At 50.1% G+C, this 20,079-nt stretch overlaps 2 protein-coding genes across 2 annotated transcripts; both read left to right on the forward strand.

The window, feature by feature from the left end:
• The first annotated feature begins 6,602 nt into the window (after positions 1–6,602).
• Cenps (centromere protein S) lies at positions 6,603–14,730 on the forward strand. Its single transcript, XM_057785193.1, has 5 exons — positions 6,603–6,650; positions 9,691–9,814; positions 10,509–10,542; positions 12,925–12,991; positions 14,284–14,730. The coding sequence occupies exons 1-5, from the start codon at positions 6,603–6,605 to the stop codon at positions 14,419–14,421; spliced, it is 411 nt and encodes a 136-aa protein (XP_057641176.1). The 3' UTR covers positions 14,422–14,730.
• Positions 14,731–16,559: 1,829 nt separating this feature from the next.
• Positions 16,560–18,066, forward strand: Cort (cortistatin). Its single transcript, XM_057785195.1, has 2 exons — positions 16,560–16,841; positions 17,834–18,066. The coding sequence occupies exons 1-2, from the start codon at positions 16,722–16,724 to the stop codon at positions 18,041–18,043; spliced, it is 330 nt and encodes a 109-aa protein (XP_057641178.1). The 5' UTR covers positions 16,560–16,721; the 3' UTR covers positions 18,044–18,066.
• The last annotated feature ends 2,013 nt before the right edge of the window (positions 18,067–20,079 follow it).

Here is a 20,079-nt window from a genome sequence, read left to right on the forward strand (position 1 = left end):
CTGATGTGAAAATTGAGGAGACTAGGCCATCGATTAAGGCCTTCAGAGACTTTTTAAAAAAATGAATAATCAAAACTCAATGACCTGTGGTCTTATTGCTGCAAAGAATGGAATCTTCCTCTAGGTGGAGACAAACCTTCTCTCCCTCATGCTTAACCCAGTGGGATGGTTCAGGGACCTGGCCTCCAGGGACACTCCGTACTTAAGTATTCCGTACTCCGAAGTTAAGATTCCGTACTTTTCCTGCCCCCTAGTATCACCCCTCCAGCTGCCATGGGGTTCTGCGCTTGGTCTCGAGTGCTCTCTCAGTACTGTTCCCTTCTGTCTTTCTCTTCTGGGGCTGGCCAGGGCTTCCCTGCTCTTTCTCCATCATCCCTAAGGTTGATGAACCAGTCTACCTCCATCTTATGTTTGAAAGCCTCCTGATAGTAAAGACAAACTAAGTTCATTCCTGTTTGTGAATAAATCTCTGTTTCTCAAGGACTGAGCTATACCCTACGTGTGACCTGTCCTGGAATGGCAACCATATCTCAAACAGTTGTTTTAACCATCTTGCTAACCTACCTTTGTGTAGTGATATTTCACCACCACCCGGCTCAATTGTATTTTAATAAATAAAGTTTGCTGGAAGATCAGAGAGTAAAACAGTCCCAGTGGTCAGCCTTACAGACCAGGCAGTGGTGACGCACCTTTAATCCCAGTAGCCACACTAATTTACCATAGAAGCCTGGCGGTACTGGTGCATGTCTTTAATCCCAGCCATAGAGAGGAATATAAAACAGGAGGAGACAGCGCTCACACACAGCCTCTCTCTGAGATTCCTGGAGACAGCGTCGCCATTTTGGACTGAGGTAGAGGTAAGAGCCAGTGGCTGGCTGTTTTGCTTTTCTGACCTTCAGGTTGAACCACAATTTCTGTCCCTGGGTTATTAATCATGCTACACCTTTGTTTCAAAAGATTGTTATGACCACCTTGCAATCATGTTTGTTTCTGGAGCGCGTTATGACTATCTTGTTGTGCTTATGTTCTGCTCCTGTAACCCTAACTATTCTATCTGCCGAAACCTTCCTCACAGCCAGTACTGATCCCTTGAGCCCCACTACTTCATCTGTGTAAGTTATTCTAATATCAATAAAATAATATTTCTGGAGTCAGATATTAGGATTAAAATGCCTGATAGATCCAAAGAGCAGTGTTGGAACAATCAGACGACCCTAACTCTCCACACTTCCCAGATGGAAAAGGCCGAGCATTTCTCTAAGCCCCTTCCTTTATCTTCCTGTGCCCTCCTGTCTGGGTCCTTCAAAATCTCTATGGGTGATTTCAGTCAGCCAGTCATTGGCTCTGCCCTCAGTCTAAGAGAGTCAGTGTGGCACATATCCCAGAACCCCCACGTTAGGCGGGGGGGTGGGGGGGGACAGCCTGTATACATGAGCAGAAAAGCTTGTTTTAATTAATTGCTTCTTTAACTCATTTAGCCCTGATTGCTTAGGTCGGTGGTCTTTCTCCTCCCATCTTTGGAGTTAACACAGCATGGCTGACTGAGGCCACGTGACTGACTCCGTGGTCCTCTCTTCTCCATTCTCTTTCTGTAAGGTTTACAGCTTGCCTATCCTGGGGCTTCCCTTTTAAACACCAATGCGTTATCCTCAAGTTTCTGTTTGTATCTGTTCTTAATTTATTTATTTATTTAATTTTTATTTTAGGGAGAGGTTAGCCCTGGCTGTTCTGGAACAAGCTCTGTAGACCAGGCTGACCTCAAATTCCCAGAGATTCGCCTGCCTCTGCCTCCTGAGTGCTGGGAATAAAAGTGTGCGCCACCACTGCCTGGCTTAATTTGCTTAAATTAAGGAATAAGAACATGGGGCTGGAGAGATGGCTCACATTTAAGAGCGCTGGCTGCTCTTCCAGAGGACCTGGATTCAATTCCCAGCACCCACATGGCACCTCACAACTGTCTAACTCCAGTTCCAGGGGATCTGACACCTTCACACCAATACACATAGAATAAATCGAAATAAATTATTTTTTATAAAAAGAAAGAGCAAGCTAGATGGTAGTAGCGCATGCCTTTAATCCCAGCACTTGGGAGGCAGAGGCAGCCAATGAGTTCAAGGCTAGCCTGGTCTATAGAGTGAGTTCCAGGACAGCTAGGAGTACACAGAGAAACCCTGTCTTGCAAAACTGAAAGAAGGAAGGAAGAACCCAGCTGGGTGTGGTGGTATTTTTAATCCCAGCACTTAGAGGCAGGTGGATCTCTGAGAGTTTGAGGCCAGCCTGGTCTACAGAGTAAGTTGCAGGACAGCCAGGGCTACATAGTGAGACCCTGTCTTGAAAACCTGAAAGAGCCGGGCGATGGTGGTGCACGCCTTTAATCCCAGCATTCGGGAGGCAGAGGCAGGCGGATCTCTGTGAGTTCGAGACCAGCCTAGTCTATAAGAGCTAGTTCCAGGATAGGCTCCAAAGTCACAGAGAAACCCTGTCTCAAAAAACAAAACAAAACAAACCAAGAAAACCTGAAAGAGAGACCCTAAGAGGGAGATTTCCCTGGTATCATTTAACCTCTCTACCAAGATTCAGGACTCCCCAAGACTGCTCTCCTTCCTTCCTTCCTCCTTTCCTTCCTTCCTTCCTTCCTTCCTTCCTTCCTTCCTTCCTTCTTCCTTCCTTCCCCACCCCCTAATTTTTTTTTTTTTTAATTTTGGGGTGTGTGTGCTGTGAGTTCAAGTCTGACCTGATCTACACATGTAATTCCTTCTAGGCCAGCTAAGGCTACATAGTGAAACCTGTCTCAAGAAACAAACGTTAAAGAGCAAGTTCTTATCTTATTGTTCCCAGAAGATGACTCACGATTCATTCTGATTGATCTGCCAGTCATGAGCAGTCATCGTTTCTTTTAATTTCTTTAAAATTTTATTTTATGTGCATTAATGTTTTACCGTAGGTTCCAGGTCCCCTGGAACTGGAGTTAAGATGGTTGCCAGTTGCCTTGTGAGTTCTGGGAACTGAACATGGGTCTTCTGGAAGAACAGTCAGTGATCTTAACCGCTGAGCCATCTCTCCAGCCCCCCTTTCTTTTTCCTTATTAAGACAGAGTCCCACTGTGTAGAGACGGCTACCCTGGAACTCTGTAGACCCACTGGCCTCAGTTCAGGAGATGTGCTTGTCTCTGCCTCCCTGGTGCTGGGATTCCACTCTTTTTTTTTTTTTTTTTTTTTTTTTTTTTTGGTTTTTTCGAGACAGGGTTTCTCTGTGGCTTTGGAGCCTGTCCTGGAACTAGCTCTTGTAGACCAGGCTGGCCTCGAACTCACAGAGATCCGCCTGCCTCTGCCTCCCGAGTGCTGGGATTAAAGGCGTGCGCCACCACCGCCCGGCTTGGGATTCCACTCTTGGCATTATCTTTTAATTCTTTTTTTTTTTTTTTTTTTTTTTTTTTTCCTGAGACAGGGTTTCTCTGTGTAGCCCTGACTGTCCTGGAATTTACTCTGTAGACCAGGCTGGTCTTAAACCCAGAAATCCGGCTGCCTCTGCCTCCCAATGCTGAGATTAAAGGTGCGTGGCCACCACTGCCAGGCACCTTTTCACTCTTTAGCTGGTGGGTGGCACAAATGGACTCATTCCTACACCCCTAGACAGCATTATGTCATCTGCGTCTGCCTGTGCTCCCGACGTTGCGGTGTCTGTGTGGCAGATGGCTGGCTGTGTAGCAGTCCTAGCCAATCCTGCCTTCCGTGATCTCAGCTGGACCCCGAAGCAGCCGACACTGGGTGGAGGTGATGATGCTGACACACGGGAGACTCCAGCGGGCGCCGTCTGTCTGTTCACCTGTGACAGCACACTAGCGAGAACCGCTCTCCAACATTGAATACGTGGAGCAGCAGAGAACTGAGATATGAACGCAGGCCTGAAAGAACAAGTCAGGAAGGAGGAAGACAGCTGGAGGAAGGAAGGACGGTCCACACTGGGTTCGTGTTGCACCCTCGCGGGCTGGGAATCAAACCCGTACCCAAGTACGCTAGGCGAGAGCTCGCCCGCTGATCCTTACCTTTAGAGACTGGTTTATTTTTACTTTATGAGTATATGTGTTGCTTGCATGATGCAGGTTTGTACATTGTATGTGTGTGTCTGGTGTGTGCCCTTGGAGGTCAAAAGAGGGTGTTGAATCCCTTGAAACAGTCATCACAGAAGTGAGCCACCACGTCGGCGCTGCAGACTAAACCCAGGTTTTCTGCAAGAGCAGCAAGTGCGATGAGTTAGTTGCTGAGCCATTTCACTGCCCAGATCGTTCTATAGCTCAGCATAAGGAAGACTCAACCAGTCCTCATGCCAACCCTCCCCTGGCCCTGGCGAAGGGAACCACTCACTCTGAATGCATGCTATTTGGGCAAGCGTCTCAGTCTGATTTGGGGTCACTGCAGTTGGTGGCTCTTTGCAAAGCCTCCTGAGGCTGCATGTGTGTGAGTTTCCATAGAAAGCACTGCCTTTAGTAATTTACATGCGAATGTGAGCACAGTGGGGGTCGGAGGACTCTTCTGTGGGCGCCAGGCTTACAGGGGCAGGCGCTTTTACCCTCCGAGGCAACTTGCTGGCCCAATATTTTATCATTTGTTAATTGCGGGTGATACATGTTTGGTTTTTTTTTTTTAAGTTCACACATTTAAAATAGGTTTATTCATTTTATTTGTGTGTGTCAAAATACATTTTTTTATTTCCAAAATGGTGGGTTTTGCAACTAGTTTCATGCAGAACCAAGGTCTGCTCAACACCACCACTAAGTTAACATAGCACAGGAGTTGTTCAAGTTTAGATGCAGAGAATGGATAACCTACGTACAAAACACTGAACTAGTAGAGACCTGCATTGAATCGTCTTCACAGGTATCCAGACGTCACTAATAAAACCACAGCATGCCTAACTGTTGTGCACACAGAACGCATTGCGGTCACTCAAACCAATCAGTTATCTGTGCCCTACCTCCTCATTAGACCATGAAATAAGCCGTATTCAGACCCCACCATTCATACAGCTCAAATGCAACCAAAAACAAAATCCTCACACCTATCCTTGTACCTTTAAGATCAAGAATCCTGAGCTTGGGAGTAAGAGTATTAACCTTCTGTCTTCATAAAACCAATCAAGAGAGAGAGCTTACAATTCTACTTCCCAAATGCCCTTCCCCAACCCAAAGTCATCTAAAATAGGCAGGAGAACACAATGACCCTTTAAAATGAAGGGGTACAAACCCACATTTAATAGGACACACTCAGTAATAAGTCAGCTGCTATAATCTAGACAATGTACACTATTCAAATGGCTGAACTGTTCAGTGGTTAAGGAGACAGTCATGTGCCAGGAAGATGTTATATTTTTTGCATGGTTTAATGAAAATATAAGTTATTGGTCCAAATAAAAGCCATTTTCTTTTTTAAAAAATATTTATTTATTTTATTATGTAGACAATATTCTGTCTGTGTATATGTCTGCAGGCCAGAAGAGGGCACCAGATCTCATTACAGATGGTTGTGAGCCACCATGTGGTTGCTAGGAACTGAACTCGGGACCTTTGGAAGAGCAGGCAATGAATGCTCTTAACCACTGAGCCATCTCTCCAGCCCCAAAAGCCATTTTCTTCATGGACTTGGCTTTGCTTATTTTTTTTCCTTTAAAAAAAAAAAGGCCACTGAATGTATAAAATGGTCTGAACAATGTTTTGTTTTGCTTTTTAGTTTGAGATAGAACCTCTCACTAAGTAGCCCTGGCTGGTCTTGAACTCACAGAGATCCACCTGCCTTTGACTCCCAAGTTCTGGGACTAAAGATGTGCACCACCACACCCAGCACATACGTATCTCCCCGCTACACACAAGGTTTCTCTGTCTAACAGCCCTGGCTGCCCTGGAACTCACTCTGTAGACCAGGCTGACCTCGAACTCACAGAGATCCGCCTGCCTCTGCCTTCTCCGTGCTGGGATTAAAGGCGTGCATCACCACGACCAGCCAAGTTTTTTTTTGTTGTTGTTTTTTTTTTTTTTGGTTTTTCGAGACAGGGTTTCTCTGTGGTTTTGGAGCCTGTCCTGGAACTAGCTCTTGTAGACCAGGCTGGTCTCGAACTCACAGAGATCTGCCTGCCTCTGCCTCCCAAGTGCTGGGCAGCCAAGTTATTTTTAAGATTTTACTATTTATGCATATGCATGTGTGCAGATATGTGCATGTGCACGCAGGGTCCATGGAGACCAAAAGATGACATTGTATCTATCCCCTAGAGGTGGAATTACAGGTGCTTTGTGAGCCGCTTGGTGTGGGTACTGGATCCTCGGTCACGCGGCAGGTGCCCTCAATTACTGCTAGCCACAGAGCTATCTCATGCATGTTCTTTCAGATGTTGAAGGAAGTGACAGGACTTGAGACAGCGTCTAGGGTGCTGCACCTGATCCTGGGGTCGCACCAACGCCAGCAAGACCCTTCCACAAACTGCCGCCAGGGGGCGCGCGCGTGCCAGGAAGGAGGCGCTTCGCGCTTTGACCCTCTGCGCGGCCCGTCGCAGACGCAGAGCGGGAAAATCTGACTCGACCGCGGCGCGCCTGCCCGGGGAGCGCCGCAGCGATGGAGGAGACGGAGGCGGAGGCGGAGCGGCAGTTCTCTCACCGGCAGGTAGACAATAAACGGGGTCCCAGCAAGGCAGGACGGCGAGTTCCTGTATTCCCGGCTTTCCCAGGCCTGGGAGGGTGGAATGTGGGCGCTCACGGGAGAAGGCGGCGCTTGGTTGGCAGAATGCTCGCTCAGCATGCGCGAAGCCGTAGGTTCGAGTCCCAGCCCCGCACAAACGGGCCTGGGGTGAACGACTGTGATCCTAGCACTGTGGGGTGGAGGCAGAAGCAAGTTTAAGGTCGTCTTCAGCTATATACTGAGTTCGAGGCCAACCTGGAATACCTGTCTCGAAGGAGACTGGGGGTGGGGTGCGGTGAAGGGAGAGGGACTGGGACTGTGCTGCAAAAGCTGAGGCAAGAGAATTATGAGTTTCAGATCAGTTAGGTACCATGGGAGCCCCTGTCTCGAAAGCAAGAGAGGGCAGGGCGTCGGGGCTCAGGCCTTTTCTTCCAGCGCTCAGGAGTCAGAGCTAGCAGCTCTGAGCTTTCGACTAGCCTGGTCTACCTAGAGAGAGCCTATCAAGGAGAGACCAAGGGATGAAGAGCGAGAGAGAAGCGTTGCTAGCCGAGTCATGGACACCCAAGTGCCCACAGTTGTTTTCTCTTGTTGGCATCTTTCTTTCTTTGTTTTCTTGTAGCAAGCGCCATTCTCTGGTAGTTGGGCTCCTATTTAAGTGTTAAAGCCCTGACCCCGCTTAGAGATCAGCTGATCACCATTTTAGCCTGCTGGAGGCTCTAAGTTCAGATGAGGCCAGGCACTCGCCTTTGATCTCAGCCGTGGGGAGACAGAGGCAGGCTGATCTCTGAGTTCGAGGCCAGCCTGGGCTACAAGAGTTGCTAACCCTGACAACCCGACTTCTGGCAGCACCCCCATCAAAATAAATAAATAAAATAATAATAAAAAACCCCATCCCACCCTGGCCGTTACCGCTCTCTTCACACCTGCTGATGTCACAGATTGAAAGTGAAGGCATTAAAGGCGTGCGCCACCACTGCCTGGCTACCCCCCCCCTTTTTTTTAAAGACAGGGTCTTATTGTTTAGCCCTGGCTAGCCTGGAAATCACAGAAATTCCTCCCCGCACTACCTCCCAAGTTCTGAGATTGAAGGACACACCCCACCACGTCTGGAAGTCTTGTTTTTATTTTTTTATTTAATTTTATTATTATTCGTTTGTGTGTGAGGTGCTAGAGATCGAGTTTGGGACCTTACACATGCCAGGCAGACACTCTGCCGAGAGCAAAGCCTGGCTCTTAGGAGACAGTAAATGCTCACTGATTTAATGAGGCCGGAAAGGTGAACTCAAGTGGGGCGGTGGTGGCACACGCCTTCAATCCTAGCACTTGGGAGGCGAAGGCAGGCGGATCTCTGTGAGTTTGAGACCAGCCTGGTCTACAGATGGAGTCCCAGGACAGATAAGGCTACACAGAGAAATCCTGTCTCTAAAAAACAAATAAGAGCTCAAATTTACATCTCTGCTCTGAGGATCCCAGCGCCCACTCCATCAGCATTCCTGGCACGCAGACTGTGTGGGATAAGGCGGACAAGGTGCTGCCCTTGAGTTTCAAGTCTCGTGACTTAGCTTCCAAGATCTAAAGCGTGGCAGAAGGAAGGCGGCCCAGCAGCAGGGGCAGACAAAACTTCCTGGAGCCAGATGTGTTCAGGATTCCGCGTCCTGACCCCAGCCCCCACTCACATCTAAAAGGGCCTTCAGGGTCTTCGCCCTTCTAGGTTGATGATTCTTTTGATCTTCTAAAGGCTGGATTTGCTTGTCTGATGTCTGAGCAGACAAGGGGGTTGGGGAACGGGTCCCAAGCTCATCTGCCTGGCCTCGCCCAGAGGCCCTGGACCGTCTGTGTGGTTGACCTTCATCCTGCCTGTGTAGTGGATACTTGCTAGTGTCTTGGATTCAGGTGATACCACACCTGCCTGGGCTCTGTCTTCCAAACAGAGCAGCCATGACTACTTGAGAGACCCTCACTGTCAGGCCTGTGGACTGTTGATGCCCTTCATCGGAAGTGGGTAGGGCCAGTAGGCCCTCACCTGATCTCAGTCTCCCCAGCCTGCCCTTCCCAGGCAACTGCATATAATTCTGCCCTAGTTGCACTTGGCCTCGGGGTTTCAGGGGCGAGAGAGAATATGGACTAGGTTACCAGGAGGAGGCACTCAGTGTGCAATCCGGGGAAGTTATCATCCATGCTGGGTAAGACTGCGGTCCTGTGGCTGCTCTGGGCTCACCCGTGCTCTGTGGGTGTGCCCACTAAATACATTGGTTCCCCAAGTTAGATGTGGGTGATGGATGGTACTGTTTGCTGGTGCCCTGTGAAGAGGGGTAGAGGTGGTTTACATCTCCGCGGGGAAGGAGGTCACACATCAGTGGAGAGACCGCAGGGCTGCTGCCTCGCTTGCTCTGAGCTGCTTCCCCTTGGTACGTCTGCCTAGGAAGGAGTGACACTTTCAGTATCTAAAAGGCTTTCTGGGGACTAGGATGCGGCTCAGTGGGAGTGTTCGCCTAGTGTGTGAGGCTCTGGTTCCATCCCCAGCACTGCCAAAAATGGGGGAGGGTAATTCCTGTGGGACCATTGCGGTGGCTGGTGACCCTAGACCAGAGGACGGCCAGCTGTGAGATGTGTAGCCATCAGCCCTTGCTGTCCTGCCGACTGGGCCTGGAGGACTGTGGCTGCTAGAGACTTGGAACCGAGGCCTGCGATCTGTCTTTCGTCAGCTATTGCAAGGCCGCAGGCTGGTTTCTCGCTGTGTTCCCCAGACGGGCCCTCAGCGCGCAGGGCCTGGACAGTAGCTGAAGGACGCAGCAAGGGCTGCTGTCATTGCTCCTTGCTGACTAGCGTGGTTTCTCATCTTTATGGGACCTAAATCATAACCATTAGTTGGAAAGTCATGTCCCCCCAAGTCACACTCCAGAGGGTGTTGTTAACTGATTAGTGCACTTGCATGTCACTCCGCCATGATGGAATGTTCTGCAGGAATTAGGCCGGGCAGCCCCTCTCCCTAGTCTTCGCTTGAGGATGTGTGATTTCCCCGCAGAGGCTAAAGGCAGCAGTTCACTACACAGTCGGCCATCTGTGCAATGAAGTGGCCTTGGACAAACAGGTGCAGTTCAACAAGCAGACCGTGGCAGCCATCGCGGAGGTGACTTTCCGACAGTGCGGTACGAGCCAGGACATCTCTGTGGGCTTGGCCAGGGGCTCGTGTGGGTGGGAGCTGTGGCGTGGCTCATTCCCCCCCCCCCATGCCACACACCCGGGCTCTCTGATTACTTCGTGGCCAGAAGAGTTGGTGTTGTGTGGGAAGGACATTTAAATGGCCATGGTGGCCGGAACATGGACATGTTCCATCTCAGTGCTGTGACACAGAGCTTCCCGTAGTGTGTGTGACAGCTGCCCCCTGGTGCTGGCACTCACTTGTGAGGAAATCAGAGTTCTTACTAACTATACTTGGGGCAGACATACAGGACGGTCCCTAGCGACCAAAGGTGTCATCACAGGTAGGACAAGGCTTCTAAGAGGAGTGGAGGGTGCTGGGAAGGACAGGGATGCAGCCACGATTTGGAAAAGCTGGTGGGGCCAGGTGTGATGCACACCTTTAATCCCAGCACTCAGGAGACAGGCAGGTGGGTCTCTTGAGTTCAAGGCCAGCCTGTACCAGTGAGTTTCAGGGCGGCCAGTGCTACACAGAGAAATCCTGTCTTGAAGAACTTAAAAAAAAAAAAAAGTTGATAACTGCTGGCCTGGGGTGCCTTTGCTCACCTCCGAGGTTTGCCGAGTCTCCTGACTAGAAGCCAAGCCTTCAGTCCTGAGGTGGAGATGGGCCAGCTGATAGCTATTTTTTCCCCTCTCTTTCAGAAAATTTTGCCAAAGACCTTGAGATGTTTGCCAGGTGGGTAGAAAAGCTGGCTGTGTAATTGAGGTCCATTGACATCACCGCCCCCATCTGGCGGTGTATTTCAGTTCTGTGGCGCCTGTTTGCTGGGGGCTCGTGCCTGATGACGACGCTGCCGGGACCTAACATCTGCTCCGAACACGTCACTTGAGGTTGTCTGGTATCTCCGAGTCCTTTGAAGGCCTCTCACTGACTGAGTCTGAATGGCGGCCCCAGAACCGCAGTACGCGGCTGCCTGTTTAAAAACCCTTCCTTGGGGAGGTTGCGATTGCTCAGGATGTGGGAAGTTGGGGTCAGTCCCTCTGTGGAGAGGGCCTCAGAGCACCACAGCCCTGATTGCTTGCAGGTGTCAGAGAATGACAGGCAGGGGCTTTCATTCCATGCATGCTATGAGGAAGACTAATCTTCCCGGGAAGGGGGAGGCTTGCCTTCAGCTGGAGAAGCCTGAGCTCTTACAGGTGATTTATGTTCGGCTCTTCAATTAGTACCTCAGGTAATTGGAAACCATTGCTTTTATGCAACCGTTGGAATGGCTGAGGCCTGGGAGGGCTGAAGCTTCTCTTTTGCCTCTGCTCATCTCGGCCTCTGAGCCACACTTCTCACCTTGCCCCTCTGCACTGATTCTTGGATGAATCTTTCCGCTGAATTAAAGCAGCGGACTCCCAGGAGGCTCTAAATCTTCCCCTTCCTGTGTATATTATCAGTCCCTAAAAACTGCTTGGCATCGTCAGCTCGGCTGAGGGGGATACGGCGCTATTATGGGATGCTGACAGCTCATTCAGCTGCTGCTTATTTGTGCCCCACCCCCAAGTCCCACGAAGTATCTATCACCTTCAATTCCCCTTTCTGTGTTAGCTGTGGAAGTCAATGAAATTCTTAAAAAATGTTTTTGTGTGGTTCCAGAAACAAGCTGGGCATGGTGGGGCAGTCTTGGTGCTTGGGAAGGTGAGGCAGGAGGAGTCCACCTTCAAGACTGGCCTGGCTCCATAGTGAGGCTGTCAGAACAATCCAGAAGCTGGGCTGAGTGGTGGCTTCAAGAACAAGAGCACTTGTTCTTGCAGAGGTCCCAAGTTCAATTCCAGACCCACACCGTGGCTCACAACTGTTAACAACTCCAGCGTCCTCTTCCATCCTCAGGCACGAGGACACGTGTGGGAGAGAGACATACATGCCTACACATAAAAATTTAAAATCCAGAAGCTAGGAGTTAGGATGCAGTTCAGTGACAGTCACATGGTTGCCATAGAAATGAGACCACTTTAGTATGGGTGCCCACAGAGGCCAGAAGAGGACAGTGGGTCCCCTGCAGCTGGAGTTGTGATCTGCCAGATGCAGATGTTGGGAACTGAACTCCACCCTCTGCAAGAGCAGGGAGCAGCCCTCTCTGCAGCCCCCATCTTTCCCAGCGAGGCTTGGAGGAGGATGTGAAGGACCTCGGTCCAAGCTGTGAGCAGGAGGCAGAACCAGTTTAAAGGCAGGTCTCAATTCTGCCGGACTCTTGTGTGTGTGTGGGGGGGGGGGGGCACGGTTCAGAGCTTGCAGGGAAGTGGGTTCTAGGAGGAGCTGCAGGTGCTTTGTCTGTGATTCAGTCCTGGAGAAGAGCTTCAGGAGCCAGCATCATGGCTGTTTTCTTGCCGGTTCAGCTAGCGTCTACTTATGCAGAGCAGGCGTGTCTTACGATGGCTCCTTTCTCTCCACCAGCCTTGTGTGCGCACCTTGTGTGGTCTGTGGTCTTACAGACGACTGCGATAGAAAGGGTGGCGTTAGATGGTGTCTAACCCTTCTTTGCTGTCCAGCGCACTGGCTCGCAGACACAGTTGACAGATTGTCTTCAGTGTCCTCTGTGGTGTTGGTATCCTGTAGCATGGTTACTAAAACCCAGAGACAGAAATTGGGGTTCAACCTGAAGACCAGGAGAACAAAGCAGCCAACCACTGGCTCTTACCTCTACCTCAGTCTGAACTGGCGATCCTGCCCCCAGGAATCTCAGAATGAGACTGTCTGGGAGCTGTCTCCTCCCATCTTATGATCCTCTCTAGTGCTGGGTTTAAAGGTGTGCACCATTACCGCCCGGTTTCTTTGGCAAACTAGTGTGGCTACTGGGATTAAAGGTGTGTGTCACCACTGCCTGGTCTGTGAGGCTGACCAGTGCGGCTGTTTGACTCTCTGATCTTCAGGCAGACTTTGTTTATTAGAATACAGATGAAATGTTGCTGCAGTGTCCTGGCTAGGAACCTTGCTCATTTCTGTGTCATGATTGCCTGGTGTTTGACTCTGACGGGATGGGTTAGGCATCCTTGTTCCTCTGGCCGTGAACTTTTATGTCCCGTCCTAACTTTAACACCACAGTTTGGTGACGTGTTTCTGCCCTTTCTGCAGACACGCGAAAAGAAGCACAGTTACCACTGAGGACGTGAAGCTCTTAGCCAGGCGGAGTAATTCACTGGTGAGAGATGAATTTCTTCCTCACCCCCACCCCCCGGAATACATTATTCCCAATTAATCACTTGAAGGCGTGTAGTTATTCTCCAGGGCACCTTGCATTAAAAACTGGAGATGGCTGAACCATTCAGACCTCCTGTAATTTATAGCCCTCCTTTCATCATGATAGATCTTGCAAAGCCAATTTGAAATTTTCTAATCAGCTCTCTCTGGATTCCATAATTTACCTTTTTTGTAATATCTCAAAACTTTGGTGCCATGTTTCATTTATAACATGATGTCACAGACAAGTCATGGGTTAGTTGGTCTATGGGGATGGTTTCCTTGTGGTACCCACTCCGCCCCCACCTAATGCTAGGGATTGAAAGTAGGGCCTTGTGCATGCTAGTCAGATGCTGTCTGTACCACTGCACCACATGTCCTGCCCCTTTATTCTGTGTGTGTGTGTGCGTTTGCCCGCATTTGTGCCTGTCTACCGTGTGTGTGCCTGGTGCCCATGGAGGGCAGATCCCCTGGAACTGGAGTCACAGGTGGTTGTGAGCCACAGTGAGTGCTGGGACTCAAAACTGTGTCCTCTGTGAAGGTAGCAAGTGCTGCAAACCACAGAGCCTCTCTCCAGCCTCAGTTCTTGTTCTGAGACAAAACAAGGGGCATGCTGAGTATACAGCCAGTCTTGAGCTTGACCTTTAGCCTAGGTAGGCTTTGAACGTGCGACAGGTATGCCCCCAGGCCCAGCCGTACCGCAGTTCTGACAGGCTGGGGACTGATGGAAGCCTGCCAGGTCAGTTATGCAGGCGAGCACAATTTCTATTTTTTCACATCTAAAAAATCATTTTGAGGAGAGATGGCTCAGCAGTTAAGAGCATTGCCTGCTCTTCCAAAGGTCCTGAGTTCAATTCCCGGCAACCATAAGGTGGCTCACAACCATCTGTAATGAGGTCTGGTGCCCTCTTCTGGCCTGCAGCCATACAGGCAGACAGAACACTGTATACATAATGAGTAAATAAATAAATATTTAAAAAAAAATCATTTTGACCAAACTGTCATTTTCTAGGTGAACACTCTTGACACTTAGAGGTGCCAGGGTCACCTGACTGTAGCTAACGGATCTAGAAAACCATAACCCTGCCAGGTCTCAGCCTCTGAACTGTGTCCCTCTCCGTCTTCAGTTTTAGTGCTCATAATTGGAATCCTGGAGAAGGCATAAGTTATTGTGATTATTTTTAGGTTTATAAATAAGTTTACAGACAGATGTAAAGACTTAAATATAGTTTTGCTTTTTATGTACCTACATAGCTAAAATACATCACAGAGAAAAACGAAGAGATTGCTCAGCTCAACCTAGAGCGAAAGACCAAGAAGAAAAGGAAGCCAGAGGATGAGAGCAGTAACTCCAGGGAGCCCGCTGCCGAAGTGGTGGACACTGAGACTTAAGTCCTGGCCACGTGGGACCCGGCGGCCTTCGCACGCGCAAGTGTGCCGCCACCACCAAGGGCAGTCAGAGGGATAAGTAGAGGCGTCTAAAAGAACACGTGACTGGGCAGCTTTTCATACTGCCAGTTTCAAGACATCTGAGGGCAGCTTGGAAGAACCAGGCGCTCCTCGCCTGCAGAGTGTCCACGTGCTGTCCCTGGCACGGGCGAGGCTGGCGTCTGGATGGCACACTGACGTGGCTGAGGCTGATGGCTCGTGTTAGCAGTTAGACATGCTGGGTTTGGGGTGAGCCGTCCTTCACTGCCTAGGTCTCTGAACAGTGAATAAAGCTGTTTCCTTAGCTCTGGCTAAGGTTCTTTCAGACCTGTGGCCCCTTGATCATCCGTGAAAGATGGTGCTGGGGATGGGATTTCTCGTTCCTTAGCGCACCTTTGTAATGAAGCCTTGGCTTTGCTGAGCAGAGGTCGCTTGAGGGGGAGTCTGGAGCTCCAGTGTGAAATAGTGGTGCAGGGGGCCGCATAGACTTCAGGGCCCGCTCTTTCCCTTATACAGTGGTAGGGTCCAGAGGGTGGCCTGGGACCGGCGAGGTAGCTCAGTGGGTGAGACATTTGTCAAGCATGGTGACCCGAGTTTAATCCCATGCTGGAGGAGAAAACTGATTCCCAAAAGTTGAGAAGGGACGAGATCTTTCAGAAGGCGCCTTCCGGCCTTCAGTTTGCTTTAGGTATGAGCCTTCCTTGGGTCCTGGTGGTCTCTAGTGGCTTGAGAGGGGTTTCAGGTCTGGGCAGCTCTGAGGGATTCGTACATTTGGCCCCACAAGTCTTTTTTTTTTTTTTTTTTTTTTAATTTAAATTTTTGGTTTTTTGAGACAGTTTCTCTGTAGCTTTGGAGCCTGTCCTGGAACTCGCTCTGTAGGCCAGGCTGACCTCAAACTCACAGAGATCCGCCTACCTCTGCCTCACAGGTTTGGCCATTCCTTTTCTGGACCAAAATAATAAGTACCACCAATTTTAGAATTAGGCGTTTATTTCCAAGTGCTAGAACTAAAGGTGTGCGCCAACACGCTTGGACTGTGTGTGGGCACACGCATGTGCTATGGTGTGCCTACTCATATCTCCCACCATGCTTGCTCCAGGGGATTGACAGGCCGTCAGGCTTGGTGACAGACTTACCTGTTGAACCATCTCACTGGCCTAATTTAAAGAATGTGACACTTGCTAACACGGGGAGTTTGGAAAGCCCTAGACCACGAGGAGTCAGTGCTCAGTGTCACTGGGATGCAGAAAGCCCTTGGTTCCTCCTGTGCCTTCTGCATCAGCATCTGTACTTCAGTGAGTTGGAGGTCTGGCTGAAGAACCAGGGTTTGGCCTGGGCAGAGGGCAGTGCTGGGATGTAGCGCCTGCACTACAGGACGGGACCGGGAACTAGGCTGGAGATTTAAAAACACACCCACACAGACGGAGACACAGGGACAGGAACGTTGGTCATCCTTGAAACAAGATGCCCCCTGTATTGTGTACCAGGGCTGCTTATGTAGGGATCCTTAACCGATAGCCACGCCCCAGCCAAGCCCACCAGAAACTCCCTTGCCTTCAGGAACTCCTGAGGGTCTCCTGCTCTGAGCAGCTGCAAACACAGGAAAACAAGCTGTTTACAGGAAATTCAGGGTCTGGGGGTCCACAGCCCCCAACACTGGGATAAGCTCTTGGTTCATTGCTTGTGTGAGTGAAACCCTGCTGTCCTGTGTCCCCGAGTCCTCTCTGCACCCATTACTTCTGCTCTAGCAGATTCAGGCAGACTTCATTTCTGATCTGGGGACGGAACCGGAGCCTCACACTTGACAAGCACATGCCGTGCTGTGCTGAGCAGCATCTCCTTCCTCAGCTTTGCTTTTTTATGGGTAAGATCCCATGTTTGAAGCTCTTTCCCCAAGCCTAATTTCCTATTCTGTTAAATCGCTCGACTTTGTCCTGATGGCTTCCTGCTTGCTACAGGCTCAATTACAAGGAAACCGAACTTCCTCACAGCAAATGCACACTCACGTGTTCTAAAATGAGAGCCAATCCACACTGGCACAGGAAAAGTCCTGAGTCTTTAATTAAGGGGCTAAATCCAACCTCACGAATGTTTCTGTGAGAACTGATTGCTCCGGCTTGTGCGTCACGGCACGAGTGGAGAGGCATGCAAGTTTTCAGTGGACGTGTGCAGGCCCCAAAACAGCTGGCACGGGAGCTTAAAATACCAGGGCTCCAGAGAAAGACCCCATCCGCAGCGCACTGACCTGCAGACAGCCCAAGAGGATGTGTGGCTGCCGAGCCAGAGGCCAGTGGCTGTCGGCCTTCGGGCTGCTGCTGCTGCGGGGGGGGGCTGTGGCCACTGCCCTTCCGCTGGAGCGTGGTCCCATCAGCCAGGACAACGGGGTGAGTACAGCCCCCACCCAGTGAGTTGCCGTGTGTGTGTGGTGTGTGTGTGTGTATGTGTACACACGTGTGTGTGACCCCAGGATGCTACAGTGTACCATTCAGACCACGGGTCTCCCTTGCCCTCACTTGTCCTGGCCTGTGTCTGTTCAGGGGCTCCTTCCTCTCTGCTGGTGTCCGCTTTGACTTCTGTCAGCGTGAGCTTGTGGGCCAGCTCCTGCCAGTGTGGTCGCACGGACGGCAAGAGCCTTAATTTACGCTCGCTCACATTAATTCCTGCCATCCCTTTCTCTACGATATAAATTCCTAATTTCATCAAATGATTTACTTTCTCGTTCTTTTTTTCAATTTTGAAAAAGTTCCAAGAAAGAGTACATAAAGTTGACCATTAGAAACGGATTTTTCTTTGAAATTACCAGCTGAGTTTCCTGTGGGTCGTTTATCATCAGAATACTCCTAGACATTTCCCAGGGAGTTTGAAAGACCAGACCTTAGCCTCTCTGTCTCTTCAGGTCTCCGAACACCCAGCAGGGTGTCTGAAAACAGTAGCAAGTTAATGAACCTGCCTGCCCCGGGTGTCTGTGCCAGTCAGTCACCTGGGCAGCTCTCTCAGAGCTAAGGACCTCAGCAAAGAGTGTTAGAAGGGAGAGGTCAGCAATTCACTCATCGATATTTTGAGACAAGGTCTCACTCTAGCTCTGGCTAGCCTCAAACTCACACTAATCCAGCTTCCTTTGCCCACAAGTGCTGAGGAAGACCTGTGCTACCATGGCTGGGAAAATTAGCAAAAAAAAAAAAAAATTATTTGTTTCCCTCTGCAGAGCAGTTTCTTCTAGGATTCTCCAGATGCAGCCTTTGAAGGAAGTGTGGTTTGTTAAGGAGAAGCTTGCCATCTGGGAGGAAGCCTGGGAGGGAGCGGCGGGCTCTCCTGAGGCTGACTGTGTCCAGGGCTTACTTCACTCTGCCTTGTCCTTGCTTCTCTGAAAACACAGGAAGCTGCAGAAGGGAAGAGCGCCAGCCTCCTGACTTTCCTTGCCTGGTGGCACGGGTGGATCTCCCAAGCCAGCTCCAGCGCCCTCATCGGAGGGGATACCAGCGAGGTGTCTAGGCGACAGGAAAGCCCACCTCTCCAGCAGCCCCCGCGCCGGGATAAAATGCCCTGCAAGAACTTCTTCTGGAAAACCTTCTCCTCTTGCAAGTAACCCCGCCCTGGCCACCCCTGGAAATGCACCCATAGTCTGAATAAAGAGTGTCGGGCAGCATGGAGCTTTCTTAAGTCAACTTTTCTTCACAGGCCATGTGAAAATTACTAAATTTCAGTAATGGCCACTACAAATATAGGTGAAATAAGGAACTGGAAACCCATAGGGAACCCTCCAACTCAAAATTTGGTGGTGCTTGCCAGAGTGTATCCAGCAGGAACACTGGGCTTCCATCCTGGTGCTGGAAGAGAGGGCTCTTCTCTCAACTGAAAACAGCTAAAATTGTTTGTGTGTGTGTGTGTATACACAGCACACAATTTTTTCAACAAGGTCTGTGTAAGCTCAAGCTAATTTCAAACTTCCAGTGTAGCCAAGAATGACCTTGAAATGATCCTCCTGCCTCTACCCCTCAAGGGCTCAAGGTAGCATTTTTAAGAGTTCCAAACAGCGCCTTCAGTTTATTTTTGGCTTTTGGAGATTGGGTCTCACATATAGCCCACTTGGTCTTGAACTCACAGCCTGTCTTCATCTCTTGAGTGCTGGGATTACAGATGCATCATTGCAGCCAGCTCTATTCCAGTCTGTTTTAATATGAGTTGTCTAAAGTCTCCCCGGGCCTGAGGCAGAGTGTGTGCCCACAGCCATAGGGTCTCCCCTGCTCCTCAGCACTGAAGTTCACAAGCCAGTGAGCAACACAGCTCAACCAGCACCCTGGTTATTCCTCATAGTTTAGCTAAAATTAATTTTGAAACTAATGTTGTGCTGTTAAGCTGACACCATGCTGACATGCTTATAAAAGTTATATTCAAATTCGCTCTGCAGCAGTTCTAATTAGAAATATTAATTTGTTACATTTCCCTGTCTGTAGCTTCAGTTTTACTTTGTGAGAAAAGACATCTAACAAAAGCATCACACTGAGCAGCGCTGCCCCATCCAGCCATTTGGAGACGGGGAGTCATGGTTTAGCCGTGGCTGGCCCGCGCCTTGGTGTGCAGACCAGGCTGGCCTCCAGTGCACACTGAGCCGCCTCTTTCTGCCTCTCATGTGCTGGGACTTGGGGTGTGTACCACATTGCCTGGCTTGCCTTGACTTCTGAGACAGGTACCCCCAAAATCCAGTATCCATGATGAATGAGAGAAAGGGGGGGAGGCCATGACTGCTCCTAGGTGTGGTGAAGAACGTTTACCGTAGATAAAAGCAAGAGCCTACCAGAGGCAGGAACATCTGGGAGAGTCCAGAGTGACGTGACCAGGCTGAGCTGGGCCATGTGAAGAGATGGGGAGTGAGGGGGAAGCAGGTGCAGCAGCCAGGAGGCCGAAGGTAAAAGGGGAGGTTACCAAAATGCCTGGATTATATAGGAAGAGCCTCTGGGGAAGGGCAACCCAGCCCCTAGGCTGAAGAGTTCAGGGCAGAGGGCAGGTGTGCCAGCCATACACTGTAACAGGTAGGGACTGAGGGATGCTGGGAGAACCTGGCAGCCAGATCGGCTTTGATGAGTTAGACACCTCAGCTGCTTGTCCCAGGCTTGAAACTTAACACACACTTAATGCACAATTGTCACGGCAGCTTTTCATTTTAGTTTCCAGTGAGTAACAGATGAGAGGCCATTCCGTGTCTGTGATCTGACAGCGAGCAGCACTGACCTCCCAACTAAGCAGGATTTTGGTCTTCCCCAGGAAGCAGGAGAGAAATCACTGTTCCCAAGTTTAGCATGTTTTAATTCTCTCCCATAGCCCTGAAATCCTTTCCGGTCCTACACACTTGAACTGTTGAGCCACAGTCATTAAGAGAAACACCAAGTGTGAAGGCTTGAGATGCTAAACTTTTGGTCACTGCGCACGTGGCGTCAGCACGGCTGCAGACAACAGTTCTCTAGTCCACTGTGTTGCTTCCAGGGATCAAACCAGGGTTCTCAGGCTTGGGAGCAATCGCCTTTCATCACTGAGTTGTCTTGCAGACTACCAAGACTGTGGTAGGTTGGGTGTGGTGGTTCAGGGCGGTGATTGCTGCCCTCAGGAGATTGAGACAGGTGGGTT

Source organism: Chionomys nivalis, chromosome 11 (assembly GCF_950005125.1).
Source record: "Chionomys nivalis chromosome 11, mChiNiv1.1, whole genome shotgun sequence".
NCBI lineage: Eukaryota > Metazoa > Chordata > Mammalia > Rodentia > Cricetidae > Chionomys > Chionomys nivalis.

Coding starts and splice junctions, on each gene's coding strand:
- Cenps (XM_057785193.1), top strand. CDS start 6,603: ATGGAGGAGACGGAGGCGGAGGCGGAGCGGCAGTTCTCTCACCGGCAG. Junction 9,815..10,508: donor GGTGACTTTCCGACAGTGCG/GTACGAGCCAGG, acceptor CCTCTCTTTCAG/AAAATTTTGCCAAAGACCTT. Junction 12,992..14,283: donor CCAGGCGGAGTAATTCACTG/GTGAGAGATGAA, acceptor GTACCTACATAG/CTAAAATACATCACAGAGAA.
- Cort (XM_057785195.1), top strand. CDS start 16,722: ATGTGTGGCTGCCGAGCCAGAGGCCAGTGGCTGTCGGCCTTCGGGCTG. Junction 16,842..17,833: donor CCATCAGCCAGGACAACGGG/GTGAGTACAGCC, acceptor CTGAAAACACAG/GAAGCTGCAGAAGGGAAGAG.